General features: G+C 51.4%; 1 protein-coding gene across 1 annotated transcript in view; it reads right to left on the bottom strand.

Moving 5' to 3' along the window:
• INSR (insulin receptor) overlaps positions 1–14,128 on the bottom strand; it is a 204,414-nt gene extending 190,286 nt beyond the window's left edge. Inside the window, 1 exon segment of the mRNA XM_017880002.1 lies at positions 13,492–14,128. Within this exon segment, the coding sequence (XP_017735491.1) occupies positions 13,492–13,591 (100 nt within the window). The 5' untranslated portion in view covers positions 13,592–14,128.
• Positions 14,129–15,880: the final 1,752 nt, after the last annotated feature.

The raw sequence follows: 15,880 nt of genomic DNA, 5'->3' as shown, positions 1-15,880 counted from the left end.
AAAAAAAAAAAAAAAAAAAAAAAAAAAACAGAAAGAAAGAGGGGCTCCAGGGGACACAGTATGAAAGGCCAGGGACTAGGAGGGGCACCTGTCCCATGCCACCCTAACATCAACACCTTCTATGAGCTCTGTCTGAAATGTCTGACTCCTCTAGTCTATTACATAGTTTTATAATCCTAACAATATCAAACATCAAACCACAGGATTAGAATGGGGCTTCTGGCCGGGCGCGGTGGCTCAAGCCTGTAATCCCAGCACTTTGGGAGGCCGAGACGGGCGGATCACGAGGTCAGGAGATCGAGACCATCCTGGCTAACACGGTGAAACCCCGTCTCTACTAAAATACAAAAAATGAGCCGGGCGAGGTGGCGGGCGCCTGTAGTCCCAGCTACTCGGGAGGCTGAGGCAGGAGAGTGGCATAAACCCGGGAGGCAGAGCTTGCAGTGAGCTGAGATCCGGCCACTGCACTCCAGCCTGGGCGACAGAGCAAGACTCCGTCTCAAGAAAAAAAAAAAAAGAAGGGGGCTTCTGTGCTATTTCAGGAGTCCTGAAATTTATACAGACAGGAGCAGACAGGACACACAGAAGACAGAAGGAAAAACGAGAGAAGTCCTGCAAGACCAGAAAGGCACTTTGTAACAGGTGGTATGGAGACCCTGTAACTGGGTATAATTAGGAGGGAACATATGGGGTCCTCCCTTTTTGATCTTCTGGAAGGAAACAAAAGGATACATCCTTGAGAGTAGAATGGCAACAACACACACACACACACACACACACACACACACACACGCAGTCAGAAAACAGTTGTATCCCACCAGGCACAGTGGCTCACATTTGTAATCCCAGTACTTTGGGAGGCTGAGACGGGGCAATCACTTAAGGTCTTGAGTTTGAGGCCAGCCTGGGCAACACAGCCAGACCCTGTCTCTGCAAAAAATAAAATAAAATAAAACTCTCCAGGCATGGTGGTGCATGCCTGTAGTCCCAGCTACCTGGGAGGATGAAGCACAAGAATTGTTTGAGCCCAGGAGTTCAAGGCTGCAATGAGCCATAATCCCACCACCGCACTCCAGCCTGGATAACATAGCAAGACCCTGTCTCTAATGATAAAAATAAATGAGATTTCAAAATCAATTTTAAAAAAGCAGTTGCATCCCTACTGTCTTGAGTCCCTTCCTGTCTGACTACTTTTGCCTGCATTGATAACAAGGGTAATTTTTAGAAAGTACCTATGGTTTCCACATTCCCACAAAGGCAAAGGAAACAAGAATCTCATGATAGCATCCTGCCCTTCCTGAACACACATCAGGGGCTTTTATATAAACCTGATGAGACACCCTACTTTTTTTTTTTTTTTTTAAGACGGAGTCTCGCTCTGTCGCCCAGGCTGGAGTGCAGTGGCCGGATCTCAGCTCACTGCAAGCTCCGCCTCCCGGGTTTACGCCATTCTCCTGCCTCAGCCTCCCCAGTAGCTGGGACTACAGGCACCCGCCACCTCGCCCGGCTAGTTTTTTGTGTTTTTTAGTAGAGACGGGGTTTCATCGTGTTAGCCAGGATGGTCTCAATCTCCTGACTTCGTGATCCGCCCGTCTCGGCCTCCCAAAGTGCTGGGATTACAGGCTTGAGCCACCGCGCCCGGCCTGAGACACCCTACTTTTAAGGAACTGGAAGAAAATGCCTGATGTGAAATTAAACATTCATTCTCACAAGTCTGCTTTGAACTCCAACAGGAACTTACAGCCGGTCTGTACATGGCACCACAGAATAGCAAACCTCGTTCTACTGGAAACAAAATACGTTTCTAAAATCCCGCAAGCCGGCCGGGCGCCGTGGCTCACACCAGTAATCCCAGCACTTTGGGAGGCTGAGGTGTGTGGATCATTTGAGGTCAAGAGTTTGAGGCCAGCCTGACCAACATGGTGAAATCCCGTCTCTACTAAAAATCCAAAAAAGAGCCAGGTGTGGTGGTACACGCCTGTAATCCCAGCTACTCAGAAGGCTGAGGCAGGAGAATTGCTTGAACCCAGGAGGTAGAGGTTGCAGTGAGCCGAGATCGCGCCACTGCACTCCAGCTCTGGGCAACAGAGCAAGACTCCATCTCAAAATAATAATAATAATCCTTCAAGCCAGCCGGACAAGGTGGCTCACACCAGTAATCCCAGTCCTTTGAGAGGCCAAGGCAGGCGGATGGCTTGAGGTCAGAAGTTTGAGACCCACCTGGGCAACATGGGGAAACCGCATCTCTACTAAAATACAAAAATTAGCCAGTCGTGGTGGCACACATCTGCAGTCCCAGCTACTCAGGAGGCTGAAGCAGGAGAATCACTTGAACCCCAGAGGCGGAGGTTGCAGTGAGCCGAGATCGTGCCACTGCACTCCAGCCTGGGCAACAGAGCAAGACTCCACTCAAAATAATAATAATAACAATAGGCGACATGGCGAAACTCCATCCCTACTAAAATACAAAAATTAGCCAGTCGTGGTGGCACACGCCTGTAGTCCCAGCTACTCTGGAGGCTGAGGCGGGAGGACCACCTGAACCCAGGAGGTTGAGGGTGCAGTAAGCTGTGACTGTGCCACTGCACTCCAGCCTGAGCAACAGAGCAAGACCCTTTCTCAAAAAAGTATAAATGAATAAATGAAATAAATAAAATCCTGAGAGCCACTGCTGCCTCTCCCTGCCACCAGTGTTGGCAGAGGGCAGGGATTCCCCTCACTGAAACACAGGCTGGGGTTTTTAGACATCTCATGAACTTTCCAAAAGGTAACCAACCCAGCGGTTTCCATGCAGATGAAAATACAACGAAAAGAGCATTTGCGTTCAAAGGATTCTAACCGGGAAATGACAAGCCTACAGTTTTGTTGTGTTTTTGTTTTAAGACAGGGTCTCACTCTGTTGCCCTGGCTGGAAGGCAGTGGTGCAATCTCGGCTCACTGCAACCTCCGCCTCCCGGGTTCCAGCGATTCTCCCGCCTCAGCCTCCCAAGTAGCTGGGACTACAGGCGTGAGCCACCATGCCCGGATAATTTTTGTATTTTTAGTAGAGACGGGGTTTTGCCATGTTGGCCAGGCTGGTCTCAAACTCATGACATCGGGTGATCCACCTGCCTCAGCCTCCCAAAGTGCTGGGATTACAGGCGTGAGCCACAGATTCACCAATTTTAAACCACTTGCAGCCGATTCTTGTTATTGGTGGACTCTGTGAAATTCCCTCGAATGCTGAACTAGCAAATACGAACGCCTGCTCCCAGGAAAATGCAAGGGTAAGTACCTGCGAACTTCTGGCCACAGCACATTTATCCACGGCTCAATACCTAGCCTTGTTTTATGTGTGTTTCTGTTGAAAGACATTATTGAATCTATATTGTTGATTCATTAACCCTGAACTCACGGCCAACAGTAGTAGAACTCATGCCTGAACAAAGTTTATGTAACACATGCCTTTGTGTGTGTGTGTGTGTATGTGTATGTATGTGTGTGCTGGTTTTTTGTTGTTTGTTTGTTTGTTTGTTTGTTTTTGAGAGAGGGTCTCACTCTGTTCTCTGTTGCCCAGGCTGGAGTGCAGTGGCACCACCTTGGCTCACTGCAACCTTCACTTCCTGGGCTCAAGCAATTCTTTTTTTTTTTTTTTTTTTTTTTTTTGAGACGGAGTCTCGCTCTGTCGCCCAGGCTGGAGTGCAGTGGCCGGATCTCAGTTCACTGCAAGTTCCGCCTCCCGGGTTTACGCCATTCTCCTGCCTCAGCCTCCGAGTAGCTGGGACTACAGGTGCCCGCCACCTCGCCCGGCTAGTTTTTTGTATTTTTTAGTAGAGACGGGGTTTCACAGTGTTAGCCAGGATGCTCTCGATCTCCTGACCTGGTGATCCGCCCGCCTCGGCCTCCCAAAGTGCTGGGATTACAGGCTTGAGCCACCGCGCCCAGCCTCAAGCAATTCTTATACCTCAGCCTCCCAGGTACCTGGGATTACAGGCATGCGCCATCACATCCAGCTAATTTTTGTATTTTCAGTAGAGATGGGGTTTCATCATGTTCCCCAGGCTGCTCTCGAACTCTGGCCTCAAGTGATCCACCTGCCTTAACCTCCCACAGTGCTGGGATTGCAGGTGTGAGCCACTGCGCCTGGCCACAGGCATTTTCTCCACAACGGTGGGTGGTCACAGCCCTCCTTAGCCAAGGAACAGTAGAGAGCTGAGCTTCAGCGCCCTGGGGTGCATTTGAAACAGGCCCATCACCAACTGAAAGCACAAAAATGCTAAAAATGCGGCACCAAATAACCACAAAAAGGACTCGGGTGTTTTTGCTGTTTTTTGTTTTGAGACGGAGTCTCACCCTGTAGCCCAGGCTGGAATGCAACGGCATTATCTCGGCTCACTGCAACCTCCGCCTCCCGGGTTCAAGGGATTCTCCTGCCTCAGCCTTCAGAGTAGCTGGGGCTACAGGCACCCGCCACCACACTGGCTAATTTTTTGTATTTTTAGTAGAGACGGGGTGTCACCATGTTAGCCAGGATGGTCTCGATCATCCTGACCTCATGATTCGCCCGCCTCGGCCTCCCAAAGTGCTGGGATTACAGGCATGAGCCATTGCGCCCGGTCAAAAAGGACTAGTTTTAATCCTCAATGTACAGATTGTATGAATCTGACGCATAAGGGCTGAAGCAAAAACGTGGAGTGCCCCCTTACTTGACCTCAAATTTGAGATTCATACTTATGAGTGTCCTAAAATGACCAGAAAGGCACTGAACATGCTGGTTCGCGGGTTACAAATAAATTTTAGTGAGTAGGTGAATTGAAAAATACAGGGTCTGGGGCCAGGTGCACTGGCTCATGCCTGTTATCCTAATACTTTAGGAGATAAGATGGGAGGATCACTTGAGGCCAGGAGTTCGAGACCAGCCTGGGCAACATAGCGAGCCCTTATCCCTACTGAAAATTTAAAAATTAGGCTGGGCATGGTGGCTCACACCTGTAATCCCAGCACTTTGGGAGGCCGAGGTGGGCGGATCACTTGAAGCCAGGAGTTTGAGACCAGCCTAACCAACATGGTGAAATCCCATCTCTACTAAAAATAAAAAAACTAGCCGGGCATGGTGGCAGGCCTGTAACCCCAGCTACTAGAAAGGCTGAGGCAGGAGAATCACTTGAACCCAGGAGGCGGAGGATGCAGTGAACCCAGATCAGACCACTGCAGTCCAGCCTGGGCAACAGAGTGAGTGAGACTCCATCTCAAAAATAAATAAATAAATAAATAATAAATAATAAAAATAAAAATTAGCCGAGCATGGTGGTGTATGCCGGTAGTCCCAGCTACTCATGAGGCTGAGGCAGGAGGATCGTTGGTGCTCAAGAGTTGGAGGCTGCAGGGAGTTAGGACCACACCACTGCACCCCAGCCTGGATATCAGAGCAAGAACCTGCCTCTCAAAATAAAAATTTAAATTTTAAATTTTAAAAAGAAAATATGGGATCTGGGAATAATGAGGATCAACTGGACTCAAATTTAAAATTTCAACTTTAAAAATTAATCCAGGCCAGGCGTGGTGGCTCATGTCTATAATCCCAGCACTTTGGGAGGCCGAGGCGGGTGGATCACGAGGTCAGGAGATCGAGACCATCCTGACTAACACGGTGAAACCCCGTCTCTACTAAAATACAAAAAATTAGCTGGGCGTGGTGGCGGGTGCCTGTAGTCCCAGCTACTCGGGAGGCTAAGGCAGGAGAATGGCGTGAACCCAGGAGGCGGAGCTTGCAGCGAGCCAAGATCGCGCCACTGCACTCCAGCCTGGGTGACAGAACAAGACTCTGTCTCAAAAAAAAAAAGAAAAAGGAATATTAATCTGATTATAAGATAAAACATTTTAAAGTCTAGAGAAAACTATAGGGATGGAGAACAGATCTGTGGTTAGGGGTGGAGGTGGTTTAGTGATAAAGGGGTGAATTGAGGGAGTTTGGACAACAATGAGACTATTCTCTAACCTAATTGTGGCAATAGCCATACAACTTACAGCCTTCCTTAGCCAAGGAACAGTAGAGACCTGAGCTCTAGACATGGCTTAAAATTCATTAACGGTACACCTTTAAAAAGCCTATTTTACTGTACGATAATTTTCTAAATACTTTGCTGTTGTTACAGAGTCTCACTCTGTCACCCAGGCTGGAGTGCAGTGGTGCAATCACAGCTCACTGCAGCCTCGACTTCCAGGCTCAGGTGATCCTCCCACCTTAGCCTCCCTAGTAGCTGGGACCACAGGTGCTCACCACTATATCTGGATACCTTTTTTGGAGGCTTTTGTAGAGACAGAGTCTTGCTATGTTACCCAAGCTGGTCTTGAACTCCTGGGCTCAAGAGATCCACCTGCTTTGGCCTCCCAAAGTGCTGGGATTACAGGAGTGGGCCACCACACCTGGCCTAAAAAATTATTAAACATTAAAAAGACACATAAACCAATGGCACAGTTACCTCCCTGGACGTGAATAGAATGCTTTGGGGGACAGGGGGACAAGATTTTTTTATTTCTTTTCTTTTTGAGACAGGGTCTGGCTCTATCACCCAGGCTGGAGTGCAGTGGCATGAATACGGCTCACTGTAGCCTCAACCTTCTGGGCTCAAGCGATCCTCCCACCTCAGCCTCCTGAGTAGCTGGGACTACCGGTACACACCACCATGCCCAGTTAATTCTTAAATTTTTTCTAGAGACAATGCCTCGTTATGTTGCCCGGGCTGGTCTCGAACTCCTGGCTTCAAGTGTTCCTCCCACCTCAGCCTCCTAAAAAGTCCAGGGGTTACAGTGTGAGCCACTGCGCCCCAACACAAGATTTTGGAAAAGCACTTTTGTTTTCTGTTTTTTGTTTTTTCCTTTCTATACTTTGGTAATTTTTCTTTTTGCAATGAGAATGCATTACCTGTCACTATTTTAATTAAAACCATAAATACACTGCAAATGGAAAACATCAACCAGGCCACTCCAAAAGTATTCTTTTGTTTGTTTGAGAGAGAGAGAGAGAGAGGACCTCACTGTTGCCCAGGCTGGAGTGCAGTAGTACAATCACAGCTCACTGCAGCCTTGCCCTTCCAGCCTCAAGAGATCCTCCCATCTCAGCCTCGCAAGTAGCTGGGACTACAGACGCAGGCCACCATGCCCGGCTAATTTTGTTTTGTTAGTGGAGACAGGGTCTTGCTATGATGCCCAGGCTGATCTGAAATTCCTGGACACATGTAATCCTCCCACCTCAGCCTCCCAGAGTGCTGGGATTGCAGGCATGAACCACAGCACCTGGCCAAAAGTATTTTTTTTTCTTTTTTGAGATGGAGTTTCGCTCTGTCGCTCAAACTGGAGTGCAGTGGCGCGATCACAGCTCACTGCAACCTCTACCTCCCGGATTCAAGCGATTCTCCTGCCTCAGGAGACAGGGATTACAGGCATGCGCCACCACGCCCGGCTAATTTTGCATTTTTTTAGTAAAGACGGCATTTCACCATGTTGGTCAGGCTGGTCTCAAACTCCTGACCTCAAGTGATCCACCCACCTCGGCCTCCCAAAGTGCATGGGATTACAGACGTGAGCCACCACGCCCGGCCTCCGGGAGTATTCTTAATAGAAATTAACACAAGAGAGGCTTGAGGAAAAAAAAAAAAATCTCATTATATACACCAGTTATATTTTCGGTTCTAGACACAGGGCTGAGAGTGTGAAATCCTTATTCAATACCAATATAGCTGTTTAAATAAATAAATTATAAGATCATACACATAACTAAGTAGGCAACATCACGGTGATTTTTCTCATCCTTGGGATCCGTGTATTCAGTGCAGCAAAGGATACACGTTTCTTTAACGTGTCTTGCAGTGTAAAGAGAAAGACATAGCATTTCATTTCACTCGCTTCATTCACATTGTTCCAGGGACCACACAAGCCATTAGGCATGCTATCATGAATGAAACCTCAAGGCGTCTGTTCCAGATCAGAGGTTAGCAAACGTTCTCTGTAAAGAGCCAAAGTGTAAATATTTTGGCCATAGAATTCCTGTTTTCACTACTCAACCTGCCATGTCTGGGCATTTTTGTGCAGTCACAGATGATGAGTAGACAAATGAGTGTGGCTGCATGCCAATAAAACTGCATTTACAAAATCCGTGGGATTGGGCCTGAGGGCCATAGTTAGCCGACCCCTGTTCAGATGAAGAAGTCGGATCTATGTAAATTTCTTAGCTGGGTGCAATGGCTTCTCATGCCTATAATCCCAGCACTTGGGAGGCCCAGGAGGGAAGACTGCTTGAGACTAGGAGTTCAAGACCAGCCTAGGCAACATAGCAAGACCCTGTCTCTACAGAAAAAAAAAAAAAAAGTTTTAATTAGCCAGGCGTGGTGGTGACTGCCTGTGGTCCCAGGTACCCAGGAGGCGGAGGCGAGCAGGTTGCCTGAAGCCAGGAATTCAAGACCAGCCTGGGCAACATAGCAAGACTCTGTCTCTACAAAAAATTTTAAAAATTAGCGAGTCATGGTGGTGCCTGCGCCTGTGATCCCAGTTTCTCAGGAGGCCAAGGCGGGAGGATCACTTGAGGCCAGGAATTCAAGACCAGCCTGGGCAACACAGCTAGACTGTGTCTCTACAAACAAATTTTAAAACTTAGCTAGTCATGGTGGTGCCTGCGCCTGTGATCCCAGTTTCTCAGAAGGCCAAGGCGGGAGGCTCACTCAAGGCCAGGAATTCAAGACCAGCCTGGGCAACATAGCAAGACTCTGTCTCTACAAACACATTTTTAAATTAGCTGGGCACGGTGGCACCTGCCTGTGATTCCAGCTATTTGGGGAACCTAGGTGGAAGGACTGCTCCAGGCCATGACTTGGAGGCTGCAGTAAGTTAGGACCAAACCTCTGCATTCCAACCTGTGTGACAGAACAAAATCCTGTCTCTAAAAAGAAATAAACATTTAAAAAAGAAAAAAGAAAGTGGGCCGGGCACGGTGGCTCACGCCTGTAATCCCAGATCTTTCGGAGGCTGAGGTGGGTGGGTCACTTGAGGTCAGGAGCTCAGGACCAGCCTGGCCAACAGGGTGAAACTCCATCTCTACTAAAAATACAAAAACTAGCCCGGTGTGGTGGCACATGCCTGTAACTCCAGCTATTGGGGAGGCTGAGGCAGGAGAATTGCTTGAACCTGGGAGGCGGAGGTTGCAGTGAGCCTAGATCGTGCTGTTGCACTCCAGCTGGGGCGAAGAAGTGAAAAAAAAAAAAAAAAAAGTGAGCTGAGAGAAGATTAAAGGAAACACTGACCCTCTGGGAAGAGAGAGCCAACATCTTAGCCTAGGTAGAAGGAGAAGAGAACAGTAGAAAACAAGAACCCAGGCTCAGGTGAGACTGGAAACTCAGCCTTCCAGGAGGAGGGATTGGCAGTATCAAACCCAGAGGGGTCAAGTGAGGTGAGGTTGCAGGAGACGCAACTGGGAGATGAGAGATTAACTTTGACAGCCATTGGTAAAGTGGCGGAGATGCAAGCCAGACTCTGGGGGCAGAATAGTGAGTAAAGAGTGAGATGGCAAGGGCAGGGAGGACTGGCCGGGGGAAGCTGGACAGGGTGGAGGCTGGAGGTCAGTGGTGGGTAATGGGGATCGGAGGGTACAGGGTGTTTAGAGGCTAAAAAAGCATGTGGGTAAATGAAGTTTTTTTTGTTTTGTTTTGTTTTTTTGAGACAGAGTCTCTCTCTGTCGCCCAGGCTGGAGTGCAGTGGCGTGATCTCGGCTCGCTGCAACCTCTTCCTCTCAGGTTCAAGCAATTCTCCTGCCTCAGCCCCCCTAGTAGCTGGGATTACAAGGGCCCACCACCACACCTGGCTAATTTTTGTATTTTTAGTAGAGACGGGGTTTCACCATGTTGGCCAGGCTGGTCTCAAACTCCTGACCTCAGGGGATCCGCCCACCTCGGCCTCCCAAGGTGTTGGGATTACAGGCGTGAGCCACTGCACCCAGCCAAAGATTCTTGAACAAAGAGAGGACAAAGAGCAAGAGCCCAGATGGGTAAATGTCTCAGACAGGGAAAAGGTTAACTCCTCCAGTGCAGTGCCTGGCAATGTCTGAAGATATTTGTGGCTGTCATGACTGGGTGGAAGGGGGCCCTACCAGGACCAAGTGGGTGGAGACCAGGGCTGCAGCTCAACACTCTACATGCAGGACAGACCCCAGCACCAAGAATGATCCAACCCCAAATGCCAGCAGTGCGGAGACTGAGAACTCTGCTTGAACCAAAGAGGAACGGAAGTCAAGGGTAGAGTGGGGTGAGGTGAGGACCCCCAGGGACTCAGCCCACACACTAGCCCACACACTATGGTCTCTATGCATGAATGGGGAAGGGCAAGAAGCAGGTCTCCAGGAGAGAAGCAAAGAATAAGAATAACTGCAGAGGCCAGACACCGTGGCTCATGCCTGTGATCCCAGCACTTTGGGAGGCCGAGGCGGGTAGATCGCTTGAGGCCAGGAGTTTGAGACCAGCCCAGACAAAATAGCAAGACTTCACCTCTACAAATTGAAGTAAAAATTAGCCAGGCAGGGTGGTGTGCACCTGTGGGCCCAGCTATTAGGGAGGCTGAGGTAGGAGGATGGCTTGCGTCCAGGTCGAGGCTGCAATGAGCCGTCACTGCCCAACTGCACTCCAGTCTAAGCAACAGAGCAAGACCTCATCTCAAAAATAAATACAGTAAAATGAATAGATAGGTAGATAGATACAAAAATCACACTGATTTTCCTCCACCCTTCATCCCAATCAAAATGTCATATTGGGCCAGGAGTGGTGGCTCACGCCTGTAATCCCAGCACTTTGGGAGGCTGAGGCGGGTGGATCACGAGGCCAGGAGATAGAGACCGTCCTGGCTAACACGGTGAAACCCTGTCTCTACTAAAAATACAAAAAATTAGCCAGTATCATGGAACACGCCTGTAATCCCAGCTACTGGGGAGGCTGAGGCAGGAGAATCCCTTGAACCTGGGAGGTGGAGGTTGCAGTGAGCCGAGATCGTGCCACTGCACTCCAGCCTGGGTGACAGAGCAAGACTCCGTCTCAAAAAAAAAAAAAAAAAAAAGCCATATTGGTTGACATTAGAGATTAATGATCTAATGATCTGAAAAGTTCTTTGCCCCTCCCCAAGCCTTCAAGAGGCATCACGGCCCATTTATTTGATAGGATTTTGTTCACCATTACCCCAAACATGGGGGGTATGGAGGGTCAGACTCAAAAGAACAAAGATTTGTTAAGAACCCATTGCTCTGCAGCCACACTAGCTAGATTCCAATCCCAGCCCTGCTGCCTGCTGGCCTCAAATGAAGTTTTCTCACTTGTGAAAAGGGATGATTAAACCACACCTCGTGGGGTTTTGCCTGAGGATTAACTGAGATTATATATGCAAAGCGAATAGAACAGCACCTGCTGAGAGCTTGCTCTTATAATTCTTAGGAAGGTATTATGCAGAGAATAAAGAACTTCTTAAGATGATAAAGGAGCCCGGTACACCCAGGGTTTCCGTGCCCCACTGCAGCACAAATATTTACTGAACACCTACTATGTGCCAGGCACCGTTCCCGGGTCTAAAAATACAGTGGTGAACAACATCAACAACAAACCATAAACCCCTGCCCACATGGAAGCCATAAATGGGAAAAGAAATGGTAAATCCATTTACTGACCCTGAAAGTCCAGGCACAGATCCACGATTAATTACCAAAGCTACAATGAACAGAAGAGCGGGGAACCACACACGCACACACAGAATCTGGCATAGTTCTAAACCACTCGTCTTGGATTTTTTTTTTTAAGACAAAGTCTCGCCCTGTCGCCAGGCTGGAGTGCAGTGGCGCCATCTCAGCTCACTGCAACCTCCTCCTCCCCGGTTTAAGCAATAATCCTGCCTCAGCCTCCCAAGTAGCTGGGATTACAGGCGCACTCCACCACACCCCGCTAATTTTTGTATTTTGAGCAGAGAAGGGAGTTTCACTATGTTGGCCAGTATGGTCTCCATCTCCTGACCTCCTGATCCGCCCGCCTCAGCCTCCCAAAGTGCTGGGATTACAGGCGTGAGTCACAACAGCCAGCCGGATTTTCTTAACAAAAACCCAAATTAACCACCACCCTTCATTGAGCACCTACCGTCTACCAGGCACCTGGGGGCGGGGTGGCCGCAGGGCTTTTAGACATTATGTAATTGACAGAGTCCACTCAGCAAACCCGGTTGGTCCACTCTAGCACCTCTGATTTTACATGCACCCCGTTCCCCATCAATAAATTTAGGAGCTTCAATTCCTTCCCTCCCTGACCCCTTCCTCATTACGACTGATTTCCTTTTATGGAGAAATGTGAAACAGTAACCCAACAGATATTTTTAAAGCAGGGCCTCAGACCCCACAGTGGGACACTCAGGCTATATTCTCTTAAAAGATTGCGCCATCTTTATCTGACAACCCCAAAGGTGCCTGCTGTCAAGCGCAAGGAAGATGCTACCCACACGTGGGAGAGGGGCCCATGGGGTCGGGGGAAGGAAAGGCTCATTCAAGATCAAAGGCTCCTTCATAAAGGGCAGGGCTGAGGGGAGAGGAGGGGTCAAGGAGACAGCAGACAAGGGACAGTAGTCCAGATTCTTGTGCAGAATGGGACACAGAGAGGTTCAAGTCCTGGCTCTGGCACTGACTTTAGGGCAAGGGAGTTATGCGTCCTACCTGAGCCTTAGTTCACTCCTCTGTGAAATGGGTACAGAACTGTATCCGCCTCCCGGGGCCACTGCGACAGTCCAGAGAGATAAGATAGACCAGCCTGTGGCTTGCGGTGATACTAATTACAATAAATAGGGTAAAAAACCGCCACTACTTCTGCTACAATTGGTGCTGTTGCTAAGGCTTTAGAATTTGCCTCCAGACATCTGGAAACAGAACCCAAAAGGGTAAACATGGACGTAGAGTCCGGGGTGGCCACCAGCCTAAATCCAAGGTAGCTGGGTAGAGGGGGGTTCTGCAGTCCCCGACCCCAGGCAGCGTCACCCACCGGCGAGGCACTCGGGGCGCTTGGCTCTACCTACACCATATGCGCTCGGGGGACTTGGCTGTCCGGGGCTGTACGGGGCTCTCCAGACCCAGTGACCCTACTTCCCGGCCGCGACCCAAAGAGGACGCGTGTCGTGTCTCCGGAGCGACTTGGGCTCGGAGGGGCTGGGGCACGGGTCGGAGGCGCGCTCCAGAGAGGCCACCGCGGCGGGGCGGGCACTGGGGCAAGGTTCCTCGGGCTCAGGTCGGGCACGCGGGGCGCGGAGGCGCGAGCCCGGGCGGGCAAAGGCCAAGGTCAGCGGCTTCCCGCCCACCCCCCCCACCACGCGAGGCAGGAGCTACAGTCCCGGCCACCGCCCCCCGCCCCCGGGGAGGGTTCTCAGTCCACAAGCCGGGGCTCGATTTTGGCTCGGGTGGGGTCCTCTCCCCATCGCGGCGCTCCCCGTCCACGCCCGCGCCCCTAGACTCACCCTCTCCGGGGTACAGGTGGCCCGCGGCGCCCAATAGCAGCGCGGCCACCGCCACCAGCAGCGGCGCGGCAGCTGTCCCCCGCCGGCCCCCGGTGCCCATGGCTGCGGGAGCGCGGGGTCTCCTCGGATCAGAGCGCGCGGCGCTGGCCCGCGGGGTTCATGCTCCGAGGCGGCCGTCCGAGAGGCGCTGGGGGCCGCGCGTCCTTCTCTTCCACGCCGGCGACCCGCGGGCCGCAGCCTCGCTGCCCGGGAGGGCCCTAGAGGCAGCCCCGGGAAGGAGGCGCGCGGCTTCGCCCGCTACAAATAGGGAACGGAGGCCCTCGCAGTGGCGGCCCCGACCCCCGGCCGCTGCGGCCCGGGCCCCGTCCCACGATGTCGGGGCCGGGCGCTGCGCCCCAGACTGTCTCTCGGCTCTCGGCCCCGCGCGCTCTGGGTCGCGATCTGCGGGCTCCGGGACAGAGGGACGCGCGGACCAACGGACAAGCTGACGGGCGTGAGGGCACCTGGGCTGGCGGGTGGCGGGCGGGCGGCGGGAGCGAGGGCTGCTCGGGCCCGTAAACAACGCGGCCCGTCAGCTGGGCCCGGTGCGGGCCGCGGGAAAAGGCGGCGCGGATCTGGCCTAGGAAGGGACTCTGCGCCCGGGAGAGGCTCAGGAGAGGGAGGGAAAGCGAGCAGGAGAGGGAGGTGCCGCACGGCCCCGCCCCGCCTGCCTCCCCGCCTCCTGTGCCGGGCCCCGCGCTGGAGGCCCTGGGCGCGCCGGGACCGAGGGGGCGCCCCAGATCCGCTGGCCCTACAGCCCCGAGTCTCCTCCAGTTTCAGACCCCCGGAGGCGCCCCACAGGCCCTACCCAGCAGCACGGGTCCTTTCTCTACCATTTTGCTATTTTGTTCATAGTGGACTTTGGAGGATTCCTGTTGATTTTTTTTAAAAATACTGCATTAAAATGTTTATTTTGGTGACTCGAGGTGGTTTTCGTTTCTTTCTTTCTTTCTTTTTTTCACTCCCTTACATTTTGCACCCCAAGCAAGTAGTGTCTCACTCGCCTTTCCCCAGTCCCGGCCTGGCCAGCGACACTCGTCCCAGAACGCGTGGGCGCCCCCAGATGTCCCGCCCGCGCGTGCGCCCCCGCCCAGGGGCGAGACCCAAGCCAGGCCCCTGGGGACAGCCACGTGCCCGCGCGCCCAGTGCGCTCCCTGTGTTCAAGTTAGAGAAATGACACCTGGAAAAATGTACAGACGCTTCTGAAAGAGCAAAGAAGAGGCCAAGGAAGAGCCCGGAGACCTCGAAGAGGGCGCAGGTGGGCTTCTCAGATTTTCAGCAGACCAGCCTCTATGTGTCTGAACGTCTAGCAACGACATTCACCAACAAGGCGGGGCAGCGGTTCCACCTACCTTACTGAAGGAGAGGAAGGGGCTTTCAGTGTAGGAAAGCCAGAACTCAATGGGAAGAGGGTTCCTCCACCCCTCACTCCTGTATGGTCTTGGACCAGCTACTTTACTGTCTCTGGGCCAGTTTCACTTGTGTAATGGGTTTGATGATACCTGCATGCCAGATCTGGGGAGGTACCGGGGAAAGAAAACTTAAGAAAGCGCCCAGCACAACCCTAGACCCAAGGCATTCATTCTTCTTTTATTAAATAAATAGTTTGCTAGGAGCTGGACCCACTGTTCATGCAACAGGCCAAACCTATTCCTGCCTCCAGGCCTTTGCCCCAGCGTCTCCTTTGCCTGTAACACTGCGAGATGGCTTCATCTCTGCTCCCAGGAGCCATCCCTAACCACACTTTTGCAAATCCTCCCCACCAGTTTCCCCGTTCCCTTCTCTCTCTCTCTCTCTTTTTTTTTTTTTTTTTTTTTTTAACATGGAGTTTTGCTCTGTTGCCCAGGCCGGAGTGCAATGGCCAGATCTCAGTTCACTGCAACCTCCCCTGCCTGGGTTCAAGCGATTCTCTTGCCTCAACCTCTCAAGTAACTGGGATTACAGGCATGTACCACCACACCCGGCTAATTTTTGTATTTGGTCTCGAACTCCTGACCTCAGGTGATCCACCGGCCTTGGCCTCCCAAAGTGCTGGGATTACAGGCCTGAGCCACTGTGCCCGGCCCCTTCTCTCTCATTTTCATAGCATGCTTACCTCTCTACCTGCAATTCTATTTTTTCTTTTCTTTTCTTTTTTTTTCCTTTTGACAGAATCTTGCTGTCACCCAGGCAGGAATGCAGTGGTGCAATCCTAGCTTACTGCAGCCTTGACCTCCTGGCCTCAAGCAATTCTCCTGCCTTGGCCTCCCAAGGTGCTAGGATTACAGGCATGAGCCACCATGATTGGCCTTGAAATCCTTATTCAATGTTTTCTGTGTCTTCTCCCCTCCCCCGAAAGTGAAAATCTTTT

Source organism: Rhinopithecus bieti, unplaced genomic scaffold (genome assembly GCF_001698545.2).
Source record: "Rhinopithecus bieti isolate Rb0 unplaced genomic scaffold, ASM169854v2 scaffold_10589, whole genome shotgun sequence".
In the NCBI taxonomy this organism is placed as follows: domain Eukaryota; kingdom Metazoa; phylum Chordata; class Mammalia; order Primates; family Cercopithecidae; genus Rhinopithecus; species Rhinopithecus bieti.
Note: the sequence above shows the minus strand (reverse complement) of the source record. Positions and strands in the feature narration are given on the sequence as shown.